Raw genomic sequence first — 20,495 nt, forward strand, 5'->3', positions numbered from 1 at the left:
GGTTAAACTCTATCAACCAGTCATGAGGTGGAGAATTGGACCGCCCGGGGAAGTGTGATCAGTCTATGACAACGCCCATCAACATTCCCTATCGGTAGTTAGTGACGCCACGGCGTATATTTACGTAAATCTGGCGCTCCCGTTTCCTGGCGGAGAAGATGGCGGCTCCTGGACCGGGGGAGTATTTCAGTGTCGGGAGCCATGTCTCCTGCCTCACCTGCTTGGGGCAGCAATTGCAAGGAGAGGTCGTTGCCTTTGACTATCAGTCCAAGATGTTGACTTTGAGTATCCTTTTTACCGTTTTCCGTTGTCACTAAATCGGTGGTCTTTCAGGCTGCAAGGGGCCTGGGGGTAACTGGTCGCGCTTGCCAAATTGAGATCCGCGCAAGCGTAGTCAGGAGACTAGCTAGGGAGCTAACTAGCCTACTCTTGATCAAAACGTAGCTAACCACACGATTTAAATACTGTTCTGTTCAGTTACTTTAAACCTTGTTACTTTCTATTTCAAGCCAGGTATGTCAAGTTTAGAATCGGCATGATCTTGAGTTAATGTTTGTTGTTAGCTAGCTGGCTATCGAAGTTGGCATGGTATAGTGCCAAATGCTACCTAACTTGCTAACCCAAGCTATTGTGGTCAGCGTTAGCACAGTCGGTCCTTGTATGGATCACTATCTGGCAGCTCCAAGGGGCGTTATGCCTGGCAAATTCTTATTAACACTTAGTCCATTTTCTAGCTGCTTGCGAACTAGCAGACCACGGTTAGTTATAGTATGCTCTAAAACAATGGTTATTTAATGGCTAGTCATGCAATGATGTAGGTAGCTACCCACCCCAACTTAGCTTACGTTGTCGAAACTAACACGCCATGATTCACTGGTGACAGTTTAGAAAGGAGTGACTGTCAAGTTCTTGGGTTAGCTAGCGTTAGCTAGTAACTGTCTACCTAAGTACTTTGACCCCTGTCAAGAGTTTTGTAGCGAACTTGAGAAATACATTAACTATACGCAAGTTCTTAGTTGTAGCTATATTGGAAGGTGGCCAACGTTACCTAGTTGCTGTGAAATATGTTATGTGAATGTGCAGACTTGTATTTCATGACATGAGGGATGTTGATGGGATAAGGCCAGGTGGATTTCTTACAGGCAACATTTGGAGAAGACCTATACAGTATAGGTTGGGTGGAGTTGAGGTATTATACACATCTCTTGTGCTTTTAGCCCAGATATATTCATTTTCAGGCCTGCACAGAGCACTGCTTAGAGAAATGGACAAGATTTGATATGCTGCAGAACTCTTAGGAATCCATCTGATTTGGACTATATGCTCACACAGACATACATTGCAGAGCACTAAGAATTCTGTTTGCGTGGTTGTGCGGGCCAATCTTCCACCTCTGCCTGGTGTAGGGCAGAAAGGCCCAGAGTCAGGCCACCCTGTGATAGTGAAATAACTGCAGCCACAGCCAGGGGAAGGAATGTGATGTCTGTCAGTCAGCTGTTATCACACTGCATCAGCATTGTGGATTTCAACCGTGTGCATTCCATACCTTCACGGTCCGGTGGATGTCAAACAGGTCTCTATTACCTGGCTGGAAGGTAGTACTGCCTCAATCCTCAGACTTTGCTCATTTGATCTAGTTAAGTTAGAGGCATTTTATCAATGTTAGTTGATGACTAGCCCTTGTTTTTTAAAATGTTTTTATTGTTTTTTTTTATACAGATCTACAATGTTAAGGTTGTTAAATCTAGTCTACTTTTTTGTGGATGTTGAAAGATGCATAGAGGGCATGTTCCCAATACTCTTCAAGATGTGTATCATGTAGGCCTATTCACTTGAGGTATTTTGCTTATGGAAGCACACTGTGACATGTTTTCAGGGTGACACAATAGCATAGTACAGTGCAGAGGGTAAATAAAGCTTCTAGATCCAGTCATACCCTCATGGCATGTTAGGTTGTTTCCCTTGAGGCTGGTGAGTCACTGAAAGGTCATGATGACAGACAGGAAATCCACAGCCCTCTATTACTGTTATGGAGGAAGTACAGCAGCCATAAAATGAAGGATTGTAAACCTGAATGAGTTCAGCTCTGAGCACTTTACCTCTGTCTGCCTTGTAATGAGAACTTTTCTGACCATAGTAAAGACACAGGCCTTATTCACAAACTTTTACTCATATCCAACCTGGTTTTTATTTGGGAAATAGTTAGCTTGGCTCAGGTTTTTAGTCTTTTTGGGAAATCTGTTAAAGTACAGGTTCTGTGCTGCCTTCGGTTGTTTTGTGAGGTCAGAATCTGTTAATTTTGTCTGTCACCAGACTATAAACCGTGTCAAGGGCAGTAAGCAGGCTCCTACTAGATAGTATCCTTTGATCTTTCTTTAACACAGTTGGGTGTTCGTGAAGGCTACTCTTGGCAGTTGTGCTTAGTATGCCAAAAAAAAATGTTTTCTGCCTTGTAGGCTATTTGCCCTCTTTCGCTCCACAGTATTTCTGATATCCATATGAATTGTGGCTCGTTCGTACCCAGCCTCCTCCCTTACAAACAATGCATTGGACTCTTTGTCCCCTCACTTAAGTTAGCGGAGTTGAAAGGGGATCTCCTGGTGGAGTCTATACACCTCATGCCGTCTTCAAATCAAATGTTGTATTTGTCACATGCTTCTTAACCTCTTGCCTCTACTTGGGACGCTTGCGTCCCAACTAGAGCTCTGGAAATGCAAATGCGCTACGCTAAATGCTAATAGTATTAGTTAAAACTCAAAAGTTCATTAAAATACACATGCAGGGTATCAAATTAAAGCTACACTCGTTGTGAATCCAGGCAACAAGTCAGATTTTTAAAATGCTTTTCGGCGACAGCATGAGAAGCTATTATCTGATAGCATGCACCAATACACTACAACAGAAAAGCACAGCAGGGGACGTAAACAAAATAATTAGCATTTCGGCGTTACACAAACCGCACAATAAAATAGAAAACAGTCATTACCTTTCACCATCTTCTTTGTTGGCACTCCTAGATGTCCCATAAACACTATTGGGTCTTTATTTCGATTAAATCGGGCCATATAAAGCCAAGATATCGTTATATGTAGACTGTGTGATAAACAAAAAAACAGCGATTTCACAACGTGACGTCATTTTTTAAACGATAAACTTTCACAAAACACTTCGAAATACGTTTGTAATGCTACTTTAGGTATTAGTAAACGTTAATAAGCGATAAAAATCATCCATAGGCGATGTAGAAATCATTAGCTGTCGTCTTGGAAAAAATTTCAGGAGAGAGCTCTTCCGGAATGATCTGGGCGGAGACCGGAGGTAAGTCGTGCCCCTCTTTCGGTTCAACCAAGAATCAAAGATGATTCAATTCACAAGACTCTAGACAACATGGGGATGCTGTGGGAGTTGAATGCTCGGTCTTATCTAATTCGGCTCACTGTTAACAATTGCTGGAAGTGGCGCAAGGATATTTATTTCCATTTTCTGTGATCAGGTTTTCCTGCGCTTTCCGATGTAACGCACGTTATGTAATAGCCACAGTCATGATTTAACCAGTTTTAAAAACGTCCGAGGGTTTCCTATCCACACATTCTAACCATATGAACGTACTATATTCCTGGCATGAGTAGCAGGGCGCTGAAATGTTGCGCGATTTTTAACAAAATGTTCAAAAAAGTAGAGGGTCGACTGAAGAGGTTAAATAACAGGTGTAGACTAACTGTGAAATGCTTGCTTCTTAACATCTCATTTGAGAAGTTCTGAGTGGGCTATTCATTTTGTTTAGTTGCTGGTGGTTTGTTAGCCTAAAGCTCAGGACTTACCAGTCAATGTTTAGGACTTCTGTTATGGGTTGTAACAGTCTGCATTGTTTCTTGGGCAAGAGGCTGTTCCTGGACTGCAGTGGTGAACCCTGGACCTGTTTCCTAGGTAATGGGCAAACATGATCCCAGGATGTTCTGTTGTGAGGCTGTTGAATGGCAGAATACATTTACATTTAAGTCATTTAGCAGACGCTCTTATCCAGAGCGACTTACAAATTGGTGCGTTCACCTTATGACATCCAGTGGAACAGCCACTTTACAATAGTGCATCTAAATCTTTTAAGGGGGGGGGGTGAGAAGGATTACTTTATCCTATCCTAGGTATTCCTTAAAGAGGTGGGGTTTCAGGTGTCTCCGGAAGGTGGTGATTGACTCCGCTGTCCTGGCGTCGTGAGGGAGTTTGTTCCACCATTGGGGGGCCAGAGCAGCGAACAGTTTTGAGTTTTCAGTGGTAGGGAGGCGAGCAGGCCAGAGGTGGATGAACGCAGTGCCCTTGTTTGGGTGTAGGGCCTGATCAGAGCCTGGAGGTACTGAGGTGCCGTTCCCCTCACAGCTCCGTAGGCAAGCACCATGGTCTTGTAGCGGATGCGAGCTTCAACTGGAAGCCAGTGGAGGGAGCGGAGGAGCGGGGTGACGTGAGAGAACTTGGGAAGGTTGAACACCAGACGGGCTGCGGCGTTCTGGATGAGTTGTAGGGGTTTAATGGCACAGGCAGGGAGCCCAGCCAACAGCGAGTTGCAGTAATCCAGACGGGAGATGACAAGTGCCTGGATTAGGACCTGCGCCGCTTCCTGTGTGAGGCAGGGTCGTACTCTGCGGATGTTGTAGAGCATGAACCTACAGGAACGGGCCACCGCCTTGATGTTAGCTGAGAACAGAGGGAGGGAGGGAGGGGGGGGGGGTGAAAAAGATGTTCCATCAGGGGATCTCCAGCACATGGCAAAGTTGGATTGGTGCTGTGCTTGGATTTTGTGTTCTACTAGAGTAGAATATGTTGTGCTCACTTATTAGGCCTATTTGGTCAGTGGTTCACTATTGAGCGACTAAATTGGACTATTGTAACTAGCTGCAGTATGCCATTTAGAATGTGTGTTCTGACTTCTCCTTAAGCTCAATAACTTACAAATGTTGTTTTACCTCAGGTCTGGCATAGCCTAATGTTTGTGGAAGAAGTGATAGAATTCTGATTCCAGCTGATCCATTGTTTCCCTCACATACAAGTCCTGCATGTATATTTAGTCTAATGCGAACTGCTGCTTATTTGACCTCCATTCTGAATGTGTCGTACAGCCTATTTGCCTTGACCCACTGACCTTTCAGAATGCGCCCCCTCCAGTGGAAAGGCAAACGTCAGCGACGTGATTCTGATTAACTTAGCTTATGTGTCTGAGGTGGACATCATTAATGACCGCACTGAAACTCCTCCTCCACTAGCATCTCTGAATGTCAGCAAGGTAAGACCAGCCAATCACCACTCCTCACACCCTCCTTGACACATCGCCTTCTCATACCAAGTAATGACGAATCGGACATCTGGTCATTTTGTCATTAGCTTTATCAATAAGTCCTGCTCTAACTCACTTGAGTCAGCTAATTGTGGTTCAGTCAGACTAAAGACTGTAATTCGTTTAGGCAAGCTGATTATTCTAGTTGAATCAGGTGTGTTTATGCTGGGCTGAAACAAAAACTTGCACACCCATTGGTTTTCAGGACTGGAATTGGGAATCCCTGTCCCAACACGGAGTCAATGAATTTGTATAATTTTGGGTGCTTTCACATGTTGCTTGGAACCATATGTTTAACCTGAATGGATTGTTTGTCTATTTAAAGAATGAATGGCCATTGTCTTGCCCAAAAAAATCCTGAAATGTTCCATCGCCATATCATTCAACTTTGGTCGGCATCAAACAAAACCCACCTGTTCCACATTTTACTAAAATGATCACTAAGCAGTTTCTAATATTTGTTTGTATTGCTAACAGGTGGAAATTCCTTAAAGTTCCTTTCAATGCCAAATCAAAAAAATCATTTTGCATTAACTTCCAAGGGCTTTCGGGGTTTGCAGTTGAGAATGTTGGCTATTGTGAACAGCTCTAACGTTTTGGTTCCCCTTTTCCAACACGCCTGCAGCTTGCCAACAGAGCACGGTCGGAAAAGGAAGACAAGTTATCCCAAGCATATGCAATTAGTGCTGGAGTCTCTGTGGAGGGCCAACAGCTATTCCAGACTATACATAAAACGTGAGTATCGTCTCCTGTCTCTAATACTGGGGCTCTGCTTCATCCAACTATAGAAAAATCAGTTATTTACTTACTCTGTCGGTCAGAAAAGGCTGTTTTAAAGAAAATGTGCTACCCAATGCATTTAAGTAGTCTCATTGGATGGTGAAGTTGCCTTCACTGATTAGTTGACCAGTTTGAATGCCAGTCTTTGATTCGGTAATGTTTTGTTTTAAACCCTATCAAATAGTATGCATTCCATTATACCTCTTGGTTCTAGTGTTGATCCCTGATTTGGCCTAGACTATGACTGTAAGTCTTACAGTACCAACACTGATTGACCAATTTCTAATGTAAGCTGTTAATTCTGTAATGTTCTTCTGTTTCATTTGTTTGTACATTTTCTTCAGCGTTGTTGCTGTTCGATATGCACCTGTCCACCATCCGATACCTGCTGCATGGAGTGATCTGTCTAAATGTGTGACCTGAAACCTTTAACCTCAGTACCCTGACTGAAGGAAGCTACTGGGTGCTTTTTTCTAAAACATTCTCAATCTCTCTGTAGCATCAAAGACTGCAAATGGCAGGAGAAGAACATCATGGTGATGGACGACGTGGTCATATCCCCACCTTACCAAGTGGAGAACTGCAAAGGCAAAGAGGGTAGCGCTTTAAGTCACGTACGCAAAATAGTGAGTATGTCTTCCCACCATTCATCCACCATTGAGGGAATACAGGAATTGCAATACCAGAAAGTTGATTGAGGATAAAATCTTACTTGTCTTTTCCCCTGCAGGTGGAGAAACATTTTAGAGATGTGGAGAGCCAGAAGTCTGTGCAGCGGCCACAAGCACAGCAAACACAGAAAGACTCCACCTTATCATCTTGAGCCGGAGGGAGGGGGTGTGGGAGGGGGAATTGGTTGGGGGAGGTCACAACGCCAAAGGCAGTTTGTTCTTCTCTCTTCCCCCTCCCTTTAACATCAGAGGTGTCCAACATTTTGAACAGGACAAAAGGGGGTCCCAATCGAGAGGGAAATATCCAGTTCATTTTTAAAGATAATCTAACAAAAGTAATCTCAATTTGCCATCATTCCCCACCCACACTCCTCTTCTTGACCTCTTACCTTCCCTTCTGTTTCTTCTCTCCTCCTGCCGTCAAGCCTGCTCCTCACTTCCATTTCACAGAGAAAAGTCACTTGATTTCTATTCATTGGTTGATCTATTTTCTAGTCAATTCTCGTAAATTTCAAGAGTAGAAATTTATGGTAAGAGATAAAGGACCTTTTCTAATATTGAAATACTGTTTTGACAAGAACACTAATTTTAATAGCTTTCTTGAAAGCACATGGTTATTTTTTTAACAGCTGACTGAAAGGATGCCAATAGTGACCGTGTGAATGGGATGAATGGGAACTCTCACAATCTTACAAACATGCACCCAGTAGGTTATTGAAATTGCTGTTTTCCCTCAACGGGGGAAACACTCAAATCGTGTTAACATTATTAATCTGACATAAAATAGACTTGAAATACCTCCCCCAAATTGTCCTTTCAGGAAAAATACAATTTGTAAACACCCATTTGGTTCTAGTAGCTTGAAATATTTTCATGAAATGCTTTCCTTTTTTCCAAACAGACATGACTGTCTGCTTTTACCCATAAGCTCTTGCTGCATGGTCCCACCTAAACTAAATATGCTCTGTTTTTCTGTGTATAGTTTTAAGTCTGGAAGCTAAAGAATAAAGGGCATGTGTTATTTTAGAGTAGAGGCTGGGCTGTTTTCCTCTTCCCTTTCATCCTTGTCCCTCATGGTCTTTGATTCTACAATACAGTACCTCTTCCACGATGGGACCACATTGAAATCCAGCTCTTTTCTTACACTCTCCATCTCCCACTCCTATTGTCTACCGACCATTGACACACTTTGGCAGGTGAAATCTGCTCTTCCGCCCGACTCAATGCATTCCTCCCATGTTCGAACAAGAAAAAACAAATTAATTAACCACGTTGGCCAATATCATATGGCGTGCCACTGAACCGTGTGCGATGAGATCGATCTCAGTTCTGTATGGGATGCTTTGTATTCACTTTTGAAAAAAATGTACTTAAAGATATCTTACCATGTTTGAGACTGGGATGGGGAGCAGGTTTCCCAAATGGCCCAAAGGCCCCTATCCCAGCCTCGTGTTTATAACAATGTAGCCTGATTGGAGGCTCGGCCAGTGGGGTTAAGTTGTGACAGGCATCCGCGTTGTTTACCCGTCCACCGTGTGTCAACGAGGCTGCCGTTGCCAAGGTTTCCTTCCCAGTATTTTATTTTTTATTTTTAAATAGCTAGTAACATGGAAATAAAAAAAGGAGAAAAAAAACGAAGTTTGCAGTTTGTCATGTTTCTTTTTTTGGTCTTTGGTGTTCATGGATTTCTACTTTGGGATGTAGCAGTCAGTCTTTCGTTCACACTCATAACAAAATATTCCTCTCTCAGGGAAAAGGAATTCATCTTCAACTAATTGTTTTGTTAAATGCATTATTTCAATGTTTTATTGAGCTGGGATCGATGAAATGCAAACCATTTTTGTTCTCTGCTATGCCTTCAAATTGTCAGCAGAGGGCATCATTGAAATGTAAATGAAGGTGAGATGTATGGATGTGGTAAACATGCAATGACCATGTCCATTCAATAGGTCATATCAGACAGTATCCAAGCGCTAAGGTCTTGCCTTCAATAAACAATAAGTATCCACATAACAAAGAACCGTGGCACATTGTCAGAATTACACGTAATGACATACCTAAAAATCAATTTGGTGAAATGCCACAAATGGTTTTGAAATACTGTATGTTCCCTATTCACTCACTTAATGAATTAGAGTAGGCCTGCCTACCTGTCATGCGAAATTGAGGGCCTCTAGGGGCATTTGTGGGCTACTCCACAATCAAAAATACAATGGAGATGCAATCAACCAATTAAAGCAGCCTATTCTTCCCTATAGAATGGCATGCTTAGTCACTCATATTGTAGTTTCACTCTCGCTTTGATTCTGACATGTTTTACCTCAATTAAATCATTAATTCAGGCTGAGAATAGTTTTCCTTTGTCCAGGACTCCATGTATAGAGGTGAAACAGATCTGAAACCGTACGCTACACATGCGTTGGTCAGCAGGACCATGTATGAACCTATTATTAACAGTTTCCCCTTTATCACCACCTAGAACCCCTCCAGGTGCAAATAATTGTCCATCTATTAATTTATGTTCAAACTCTCAGGTGGTATAGCAACTGGTGGCATGTTAAACTTGTTAAGAAGAATATTGTTTCAATGGATGCCTTTAGAGTAAGAAAATGCTGTGGTGTGGCAAGTTTGGAATATGTTTGCGAAATGTATGTGCATATATATTTAAAGAATCTATTTACGTAAGTATTCTGATCCTTTACTCAGTACTTTTTGGAAGCACCTTTGGCAGCAATCGAGTCTTCTTGGGTATGTCGGCACAAGCTTGGTACACCTGTATTTGGGGAGTTTCTCCCATTCTTCTCTGCAGATCCTCTCAAGCTCTGTCAGGTTGGATGAGAAGTGTCGCTGCACAGCTACTTTCAGTTCTCCAGAGATGTCCGATTGGGTTCTAGTCTGGGCTCTGGCTGGGCTACTCAAAGACATTCAGAGACTTGTCCCGAAGCCACTGCTGCGTTGTCTTGGCTGTGTGCTTAGGGTTGTTGTCCCGTTGGAAGGTGAACCTTTGCCCCAGTCTAAGGTCCTGAGCACTGGAGCAGGTTTTCCTTTGATCCTGATAAGACTCCCAGTCCCTGCCGCTCAATAACATCCCCACAGCTTGATGCTGCCACCACCATGCTTCACCGTAGGGATGGTGCCAGGATTCCTCCAGATGTGAAGCTTGGCATTCAGGCCAAAGAGTTCAATCTTAGTTTCATCAGACCAGAGAATATTTAGGTGCCTTTTGGCAAACTCCAAGCGGTCTGTCGTGCTTTTTACTGAGACTTCCGTCTGGCCACTCCACCATAAAGGCCTAATTTATTGTGCTGCAGAGATGGGAGAAACTTCCAGAAGGACAACCATCTCCAGAAAGGAACTCTGGAGCTCTGTCAGTGACCATCGTGTTCTTCGTCACCTCCCAGACCAAGGCCCTAATACCCCGATTGCTCAGTTTGCCCAGGCGGCCAGATCAAGGAAGTCTTGGTGGTTTCAAACTTAGTCCATTTAAGAATGATTGAGGCCACTGTGTTCTTGGGGACCTTCAATGCTGCAGACCATTTTCTGGTACCCTTACCCACATCTGTGCCTCGATACAATCCTGTCTTGGAGCTCTATGGACAATTCCTTCGACCTCATGGCTAGGTTTTTGCTCTGACAGAAATGTGCCTTTTCAAATCATGTCCAATCAATTGAATTTACCGCAGGTGGATTCCAATTAAGTTGTAGAAACATCTCAAGGATGGGATGATCAATGGAAACAGGATGCACCGGAGTTCAATTTTGATGTCTTAATACTTATGTAAATAAAGGTATTTTTGTTTTTATTTTGAATACATTTGCAAAAATGTCTATATCTGGTTTCTTTTGTCATTGTGGAGTATTGTGTGATTAATTGTATTTATTTAATCAATTTCAGAATAAGGCTTTAACGTAACAAATGTGGGGAAAGTCCAGGGGTCTGAATACTTTCCGAATTCACTGTTTAACTATTGGACACAATTTGATGGATGCACCATGTAAACTCTGCGTGAATGTGATTTAATACGACGCAATGGCATTTGTTCAGAAGAAAATCACAAACTGCATAAAGTGGGGCAAAAAAGTATTTAGTCAGCCACCAATTGTGCAAGTTCTCCCACTTAAAAAGATGTCGCTCTGGATAAGAGCGTCTGCTAAATGACTTAAATGTAAAATGAGAGGCCTGTAATTTTCATAGGTACACTTCAACTATGACAGACAAAATGAGAAGAAAAAAATCGAGAAAATTACATTGTAGGATTTTTAAATGAATTTATTTGCCATTTATGGTGGAAAATAAGTATTTGGTCAATAACAAAAGTTTCTCAATACTTTGTTATATACCCTTTGTTGGCAATGCCAGAGGTCAAACATTTTCTGTAAGTCTTCACAAGGTTTTCACACACTTGCTGGTATTTTGACCCATTCCTCCATGCAGATCTCCTCTAGAGCAGTGATTGTTTTGGGGCTGTTGCTGGGCAACACTGACTTTCAACTCCCTCCAAAGGTTTTCTATGGCGTTGAGATCTGGAGACTGGCTAGGCCACTCCAGGACCTTGAAATGCTTCTTACGAAGCCACTCCTTCGTTGCTCGGACGGTGTGTTTGGGATCATTGTCATGCTGAAAGACCCAGCCACGTTTCGTCTTCAATGCCCTTGCTGATGGGAGGTTTTCACTCAAAATCTCACGATACATGGCCCCATTCATTCTTTCCCCTACACGGATCAGTCGTCCTGGTCCCTTTGCAGAAAAACAGCCCCAAAGCATGATGTTTCCACCCCCATGCTTCACAGTAGGTATGGTGTTCTTTGGATCCAACTCAGCATTCTTTGTCCTCCAAACACGACGAGTTGAGTTTTTACCAATTGGTTTCATCTGACCATATGATATTCTCCCAATCTTCTGGATCATCCAAATGCTCTCTAGCAAACTTCAGACGGGCCTGGACATGTACTGGCTTAAGCAGGGGGACACGTCTGGCACTGCAGGATTTGAGTCCCTGGTGGCGTAGTGTGTTACTGATGGTAGGCTTTGTTACTTTGGTCCCAGCTCTCTGCAGGTCATTCACTAGGTCCCCCGTGTGGTTCTGGGATTTTTGCTCACCGTTCTTGTGATCATTTTGACCCCACGGGGTGAGATCTTGCGTGGAGCCCCAGATCGAGGGAGATTATCAGTGGTTTTGTATGTCTTCCATTTCCTAATAATTGCTCCCACAGTTGATTTCTTCAAACCAAGCTGCTTACCTATTGCAGATTCAGTCTTCCCAGCCTGGTGCAGGTCTACAATTTTGTTTCTGGTATCCTTTGACAGCTCTTTGGTCTTGGCCATAGTGGAGTTTGGAGTGTGACTGTTTGAGGTTGTGGACAGGTGTCTTTTATACTGATAAATTCAAACAGGTGCCATTAATACAGGTAACGAGTGGAGGACAGAGGAACCTCTTAAAGAAGAAGTTACAGGTCTGTGAGAGCCAGAAATCTTGCTTGTTTGTAGGTGACCAAATACTTTTTTTCCACCATAATTTGCAAATTCATAAAAAATCCTACAATGTGATTTTCTGGATTTTTTTCCTTTTCATTTTGTCTGTCATAGTTGAAGTGTACCTATGATGAAAATTACAGGCCTCATCTTTTTAAGTGGGAGAACTTGCACAATTGGTGGCTGACTAAATACTTTTTTGCCCCACTGTATTGTGTAATATTAAAGTTGGGGGATTGCAGGGCAGATGTTCCATCGTCAGTTTTTCATATTAGAAAAACGAGGGTTCTTCAATGGGTAACTGGGATGTTTATTATACTCTTGCTAATAGAAGGACACTGGATAAATTGAGATGAAATAAATGGAGGGGTCTGAGAAGGAGTACGAAAACAAAAACTCTTAGATGGGAACATCTGTAGGGCGGATGATTTGTGGATTAGGTCTCAACAGAAAAAGCGGGAGGGAGCGTGACGAAGAGATGACGAAGGAGTTGGTTTACTGATGTGGCACCAGCGCTTCTCATTATTGATTGGATATAAAGATTGTAGGTAAAGTATTGTTTAATTTAATTACGAGGTACTTACCGTTGCTGTTATCGTTCGTTGAAAAGGCTTGCTGTTTTGTAGGTTTAAAAAAGTAACATTTTATTTACATTGTAATGTATTTAAAAACGCAATTGTGTGTTTCTGCAATTACCAACAATAGGCTATGCGTAAAACATTCACATTACGCGCAACCGGCTCACTGCTGGTATTGTGTACAGTAACGGATTCTGAGTTTTGTAACTTGTATTTTAGAGATGTCGACTAGTTCAAGCTATTAAAAGCCTACAGATTAATAGATATATATATATATATAATATGTATGTACATGTTTCTCTATCGTACCGAATACTCACTACTCAGCGACAGCATCTCCAAACCATAAGTATAATGGTTGTTTGCCTTCTTTTACAGATATTCCTCAGATATCTGGATTCTGACACTCAACTCCAAACGTCTTCAAGCCTTGTCGTGATAAAGCACTTTAGGTGCACATTTTTGCAAGTAATCTGTTATTTCCTGCTCTGCTGGCGCTGTCTTCAGTGGTAGGTTCAAAAGAGTGCCCTCACCACTGCCTCTGCTACGAACACTCGGATTTAGTGGACTGCCGAGCGCGCGGGTTCCTCCAACTGCCCCATGGCCTGTCCCATGGCACCTGGCTGCTGGACCTGGGTGGCAACTTGATGATGGAAGTGCGGAGCCGTGCCTTTGCCGGACTTTGGTCTCTGCGTGTCCTGGTGCTGTCTGATAGTGGAATCCAGCTGCTGCAGCCCGAGGTAACACATGCGAAACCCATATAATGTCATATACTCATAGGGGACCTACTGTGTACATTTTTGTTCTAGCCCAACACTAGTAATGGATTGAGAAACACTGTGATAGCCTATGCATTAGTGGCATAGTTTAGCATAAGGATTTGATGGTGGATATGAGGGTTTGATGCCAATGATTACTTTTTCATGTTCATAATTTATTGTACCCTCCTCCGCTCCCAGGCCTTCTACTCCCTCTCATTTCTGGAGAAGCTGGACATGAGCCGTAACAAGCTGCTCTGGCTACCGCCAGACTTCTCCCACAGTCTGTCCTCAGTCCGGGAGCTCCGGCTGGACCACAGCACCCTTGAGCGGCTGGAAGTCTCCAGCCTGGAGCACCTGGAGAAGCTGGATCTCAGCCACAACCACATCACCTTCCTCCAGCCAGGAGCCTTCCGGGGCCTGCCTCGACTGCGCCCCCTGCAGCTAGCTGGCAACCCGTGGAACTGCGACTGCGACCTGCACCGGGTCTTCAGCAAGCTGCTGAGTGTACGCCACTTGCACGTTGACGACTACCACAACGTGACGTGCCACGAGCCTCTGCAGCTGGCGGGTGCCTCGTTGGCATGGGTGGACAGTCAGTTGTGCATGGCAGAGATGGCCACCGTGCTGGTCATCACTGTGACGGTGCTGGTTACCGTGTTGGCAGCTGTGGTTATGGCTGAGCACACCCGCAAAAAGAACCAACATGCCAAGAGCTGGGACGCTGAGTCGCAGTCCCAGGAGAGGTGACTGTCATGGGGGAGGGACACTGAGTGAGTGTGTAATCAGTTCGGTAGATGCATTTCACACCATGCTTCCTGGTCATTTTATGTTTAAAGATAAAAAAGGGGCCATTTCCCATCTGCAGCAAACTGACTGTGAGGGTTCATAACACACCTCAGGCTCAGAATGCTCCTTAACATTCAGTTGAACTTGTTGGAGGCATTCATTCTCTCTTCTACTTCATCATGGTCATAATGCATGACCCAATCTGGTCCCAAGAGTCTGAGAAACAATATTTTAGTGTATGAGCAGTTTTGTATGATGTATCTAGAAGTCTGTGACTTGTGGAACTGGAGGACTTGGACATTATTTTTCAGTGTATCATTTAAGACCTACCTGAAGTGTTTTACTGCTTACAATTTATCCTGTTAATTTATTTCCTGAAACACCAGTACAGTGTTTGTCTTTTTCTGTTCAACATTTTCTCTTCAATGTCTATTCCATTTCTGTACACTGTTGAGAAAAAAACGAGTCATGTTTCAAATGTAGGACCTAGTACAGTAGTTATTTTTGTTTTCATGAATGATGTTGATGATTATCTTCGAACACATGGATATGTTTGATAGGGAATTTATTGTATACAGATAGTAAAAATTAAATCTTTGCCAGATTTGAGTATAGTGGTCTCCACTTTCCCTGTTCCATGCACTGCACTAGAGCTAAACCCCCCCTTAGATGATCAACATCTGCTTTAGTCAAGGTCAGATTATTCACCAATTAATCACCACTATTCCAGCTCACACACAGATTAAAGCCGGTTTCAATCTATCTCGGTCTGCCATGATGTAACAAAATGTTCTCCCCTTTAAGATGAAAATGTGCATTTGGTAACATACATTTTGCTTGTGGGTTTGGCCTCCAGCCTGGAGAAGCCGGACCTCGGCCACAACCACATCGTATTCCTGTGGGTTTGGTGATATTGAAATAGAGCGCACAGATGAAACACTTTGAAGTACTTAATTTTAGGAAGTGCACAGTTTTGCATTCGATTCCGATAAAGGACATGGAGGATTTCAGATTCTGACACCGGTCTTTGGCCAGAGACAAATTGCTGCAGGGTTTAAAAGGCTTAGATCCAGGTCACAGGGAGAATGATGTGGCATATGGGCCTGGCCTCTAGAGCAACATCAGCAGATTACGTCTCTGATTAAAAACCAGAGGAGGAAACAAACTGCCACGGGTAGAAAACAGACAGCCACCCAGCTCAAATCCCCTGGGCAGACCTTATCTAAAAGGAGGATAATGTCCAGAAGTTGAACCTGTATCGGTACTGATGCTGTTTCTGCTCAGCAGCCTTATAAATGGATCTGGATAAGGAGAAGCGATTCAGCAATGGAGATATGGGTCAGCCACCCATATGACCAAAGCTATTATCAGATGAACCCGATAACAATGATATGATATAACAATGGCATAATAACCGTCTACTACCAGCAGGTGTGTATTACAATGTTTTAGTTGTCAGAACCCAGTGCAGACAGATCTATGAGATTGACATAGGGCATTTTAATACAAACTAGCTCTCATCCTTTACTTAAAAACACAAGACAGGACAGACGAAGGTATAAATTACATAATTAAATTCCATTCGCTCATATTGCACAACAGAAACCAGATGCCATTGTCTCTGAAGAAAACCTCTCTAATTTAGCCAAGAGAAAATAGTATGGGATTTTATGACATTCAAGTATTCATCATCAACCCAGAGGATTTTCTTAGCTTCCTACCTTCAACACCCCAGTTCAAACCTAACTTAGCCTCAACCACAACCCTAACCCTAGATTCGTGTCCACATCCCTGTTCAACCCTAACCCTGAACCACAAGCCGAATCAAAACCTTGGCTTTATGTCCACATCCTGGTCCACAAACCAAATAATATGTAGTAATTTAATTGAGTTACACATTTTGAGATACTGTAGGATGATTTGGACATAATGTGTGCAGATGCTAATATAGGAACCATTGACTTAAAAGTTAGCATTTGAATCAGTGGCCAGTTAAACCAAAGCATGGATTGTTGTCATACCTTGTCCATGGACTGCTTAAAGGGTAAGGAAACCAATATGTAATTTTGGTGAACTATTCCTTTAAGTTTTCTAATGCATGTTCCTATTTTTTTATTTTATTATTAACGTGTCTTTGTCATTCTTGTTAATAGATCTAATGTGCTGTTGAAGATTAGCCAGGTGGGCATTTCTTGTTTCCCACAAGTTGCATGAAACTATTTAAAATAGATTTTGTGGAAACTGTTGACAGTTGGGGGCGCCAAACCCACCATTTGAGATGATTTTGTCGTTTCCCAAATGTACAAAGTAGAGCGTACACCGTGGTGGAAAATGTACCGAATTGCCGTACTTGAGTGAAAGTATAAATACCTTAAGTTACTCAAGTAAAAGTGAAAGTCACCCAGTAAAATAGTACTTGAGTAAAGTCAAAGTATTTGGTTTTAAATATACTTAAGTATCAAAAGTAAAAGTATATATTTCTTATATTAAGAAAAGCAGCCGGCACCATTTTCTTGTTTTAAAAATGTACGCAGAGCCAGGGGCACACTCCAACACTCAGACATTATTTACAAAAGATGCATTTGTGTTTAGTGAGTCTGCCAGAACATAGGCAGTAGGGATGACCACGTGTTATTTTCATAAGTGCGTCAATTTCACCATTTCCCTGTCCTGCTAAGCATTCAAAATGTAATGAGTACTTTGGGTTGTCAGTGAAAATGTATGGAGTAAAAAGTACAATATTTTCTTTAGAAATGTAGTGAAGTAAAAGTTGCCAAAAATATAAACAGTAAAGTACAGATACCCCCAAAAAACTACTTAAGTAGTACTTTAAAGTATTTTTACTTAAGTACTTTACACCTCTGAGCATACATAAAGGCATCATAAGGACTACATAAATGCTTCACAAATAATCGATAACTGTATGTCATAATCAATAAATGCACTATGTATGTTTATACACCATTTATCGAGTATGACATATGCTTATAGATGATTTGCTAAGCCTTTATGTAGTGCTTATAAAGCCTATATGTTAGCTTAGTACTTCGTAGGACAACTCCACACAGGCATCTGGGCTAGCTCCCAATTGACTCCGATTCACTCCTTGAAGAAGAGCTTTCCTTGTCCCCGAATCGCCCAGAATGCACAGCGCTTCACACTGACTATGCACACAATGGGCGTTAATTCGATTCAAATGTAGTTTCCCATCTCCTCAAAAATATATCTGAAAGAGTCGAGGACATACTTTTCCCAGTGTGTATCTGTTGATTTAAGGTTACTATGGTTTTGAAGATTCTGTCTCCATCTATTGGGAAAAAGGAAAACAGTAAAGTCCAGAAAATCAATAGAATCAGTGTATGGTGTATTTATGTGAGGATAATTTGTGTTAAAAATGTGAATAAACTTAGTATTTTTACTGTGGTGCTAAACACCAAAGATGTTATCCTAATAATGGAAGTAGATCAAGGACAGGGTTGGAACACTTACTAAATATGGTTTTCCCAAACATCTGGCCATTAAAGTGAGAATCCTTTGTTAGAACTGCAGGATCTTTGCTTGGGCGGAAGACATCGGGATTAAATAGGATTTTTAACTGCTTTCAAACCCTACTTCTGTACTGATGTTGGTGTAGAGACGATTGATATTGTGGGCCTGGAATGGGATGTGTGATATGTTTTAGACTTTTATTTTGACACGCATTCGAAATAGTTGATAAAAGTACACGCACATTTTTGTTTTATCATTTGGAGAAAACAGTTTAATGCGAACAAATATAATATAATTATCTTTACTTAACTGGTATAAGATATATCGAGTATTAAGATATTGTCCATAATTATTTTCCTTATTTAATAATTTACAATTAAACACTACAGGACAGAACTCTTATTCTGAAGGATTGTTATTCTTGCTGGTTTTGACACTCGTTTGAGTGAGCAGTTTGTTGTTATTGAATGTTGTTGAATGTTATTAGCTAGCTAGCTTTAACAACGGTCAGTAAAGTATCGATTTGATTGAAGACCAATGGAAATGCGACGAACATGTCGACCATAACTTTTCTGCAGTCACCGCTCGAATGCTTGCGGTCTCGGTTCCATTACCACCAGCACTGCAGCAGCGTGTGTCTCTTGCGAGGTGAGTTGAATCGCTAATGTTAGCAACTAGGTTAGCTATCAATTAATCGCAATCAGACTCGGGAGCTGGCCAGTGATTAGCCAGTTTAGCAACAGTGCACCCACACACATCTGGCTACGCGGGGCTAAAATCTGGTTTATGGCTGCTGCACTGGCACGAGCCATGAGTCTATGTACCTAGCATCTAGCGAGCGCATTACGTAATAGTTACAGCACAATTACCACAATGGTTAGATAGTGTTTGGTTTGATGGCTAGTTCCCTAAAGTTAACTATCTACCTAGTTGTCAATCACAATGGTAGCCTAAACACTCAACGCTGCTAACGTGACTTGCTAGGTAAGACATTTTGACATCTGGCCTTATCGTTTTTCAAGATTTGCATAGCTATATGACCAGCAGGGTAAAATAATCACAGTGGTTATAGAGGATGCAACAAGTAAAGGTGAGTTGGTTTTTCATAGTCGAGCATTCAGAGGTCGAGACTACAGGTCGACCGATTATGATTTTTCAACGCCGATACCGATTATTGGAGGACCAAAAAATGACGCTATCGATTAATCGGCCGATTTTTATTTTTTATTTGTAATAATGACAATTACAATAATACTGAACGAACACTTATTTTAACTTAATATAATACATCAATAAAAATAAATTTAGCCTCATAAATAATGAAACATGTTCAATTTGGTTTAAATAATGCAAAAACAAAGTGTTGGAGAAGTAAAAGCTAACGTTTGAGTTCCTTGCTCAGAACATGAGAACATATGAAATTTGTTGGTTCCTTTTAACATGAGACTTCAATATTCCAAGGTAAGAGGTTTTAGGTTGTAGTTAATATAGTATTTACAGGACTATTTCTCTATACCATTTGTATTATATGTACCTTTTGACTATTGGATGTTCTTATAGGCACTATAGTATTGCCAGTGTAACAGTATAGCTTTCGTCCCTCTCCTCGCCGCTACCTGGGCTCGAACCAGGAACACATCGATAACAGCCACCCTCGAAGTAGCGTTACCCATCGCTCCATAAAAGCTGCGGCCCTTGCAGAGCAAGGTGAATAACTACACCAAGTCTCAGAGCGAGTGATGTTTGAAACGCTATTAGCGCGCATCCCGCTAACTAGCTAGCCATTTCACATCGGTTACACCAGCCATTAGGCTGATAGGCTTGAAGTCATAAACAGCGTTGTGCTTGCGAAGAGCTGCTGGCAATTGCACAAAAGTGCTGTTTGAATGAATGCTTACGAGCCTGCTGCTCCCTACCACCGCTCAGTCAGAATGCTCTATCAAATCATAGACTTAATTATAACATAACACACAGAAATACGAGCCTTTGGTCATTAATATGGTCGAATCTGGAAACTAATCAAAACATTTATTTCAATGAAATACGGAACCGTTCAGTATTTTATCTTAACTGGTGGCATCCCTAAGTCTAAATATTCTTGTTACATTGCTCAACCTTCAATGTTATGTCATAATTACGTAAAATTCTGGCAAATTAGTTCGCAATGAGCCAGGCTGCCCAAACTGTTGCATATACCCTGACTCTGCGTGCAATGAACACAAGAGAAGTGACACAATTTCACCTGGTTAATATAGCCTGCTAACCTGGATTTATTTTAGCTAAATATGCAGGTTTAAAAATATATACTTCTGTGTGTTGATTTTAAGAAAGGCATTGGTGTTTATGGTTAGGTACAGTCGTCCAACGATTGTGCTTTTCTCGCAAATGCGCTTTTGTTAAATCATCCCCCAGCGTTGCATCGATTATATGCAACGCAGGACACGCTAGATAAACTAGTAATATCATCAACCATGTGTAGTTATAACTAGTGATTATGATTGATTGATAGTTTTTTATAAGATAAGTTTAATGCTAGCTAGCATCTTACCTTGGCTTCGACTGCATTCGCGTAACAGGCAGTCTCCTTGTAGAGTGCAACGAGAGGCAGGTGGTTATAGCGCTAGACTAGTT

At 41.9% G+C, this 20,495-nt stretch overlaps 3 protein-coding genes across 5 annotated transcripts in view; all 3 read left to right on the plus strand.

Moving 5' to 3' along the window:
- The first annotated feature begins 122 nt into the window (after nucleotides 1–122).
- LOC115110404 (protein LSM12 homolog A) lies at nucleotides 123–8,415 on the plus strand. Its single transcript, XM_029636022.2, has 5 exons — nucleotides 123–285; nucleotides 5,142–5,275; nucleotides 5,952–6,061; nucleotides 6,606–6,732; nucleotides 6,837–8,415. The coding sequence occupies exons 1-5, from the start codon at nucleotides 159–161 to the stop codon at nucleotides 6,927–6,929; spliced, it is 591 nt and encodes a 196-aa protein (XP_029491882.1). The 5' UTR covers nucleotides 123–158; the 3' UTR covers nucleotides 6,930–8,415.
- A 4,096-nt stretch (nucleotides 8,416–12,511) lies between these two features.
- Nucleotides 12,512–14,984, plus strand: LOC115109885 (leucine-rich repeat-containing protein 26-like). Of its 2 annotated transcripts, XM_029635132.2 has the most exons (3): nucleotides 12,512–12,798; nucleotides 13,207–13,568; nucleotides 13,788–14,984. In XM_029635132.2, exons 2-3 carry the CDS (start codon nucleotides 13,476–13,478, stop codon nucleotides 14,334–14,336), a joined length of 642 nt encoding a protein of 213 aa, XP_029490992.1. In that variant the 5' UTR covers nucleotides 12,512–12,798; nucleotides 13,207–13,475; the 3' UTR covers nucleotides 14,337–14,984. The 2 variants fall into 2 exon arrangements, with proteins under 2 accessions (XP_029490992.1, XP_064866231.1); XM_065010159.1 differs by lacking the exon at nucleotides 12,512–12,798 and having other exon boundaries at nucleotides 12,807–13,568.
- A 3,299-nt stretch (nucleotides 14,985–18,283) lies between these two features.
- The window catches only part of LOC115110405 (myocardin-related transcription factor A-like), a 48,786-nt gene continuing 46,574 nt past the window's right edge, over nucleotides 18,284–20,495 (plus strand). Inside the window, exon 1 of one of the 2 annotated variants that reach the window (XM_029636023.2) lies at nucleotides 18,284–18,512. The gene's annotated coding sequence lies outside the window, so the exon portion shown is untranslated. The remainder of the gene's footprint in view (nucleotides 18,513–20,495) is intronic. The other variant, XM_029636025.2, reaches the window with a different exon arrangement.

Source organism: Oncorhynchus nerka, linkage group LG26 (genome assembly GCF_034236695.1).
Source record: "Oncorhynchus nerka isolate Pitt River linkage group LG26, Oner_Uvic_2.0, whole genome shotgun sequence".
NCBI lineage: Eukaryota > Metazoa > Chordata > Actinopteri > Salmoniformes > Salmonidae > Oncorhynchus > Oncorhynchus nerka.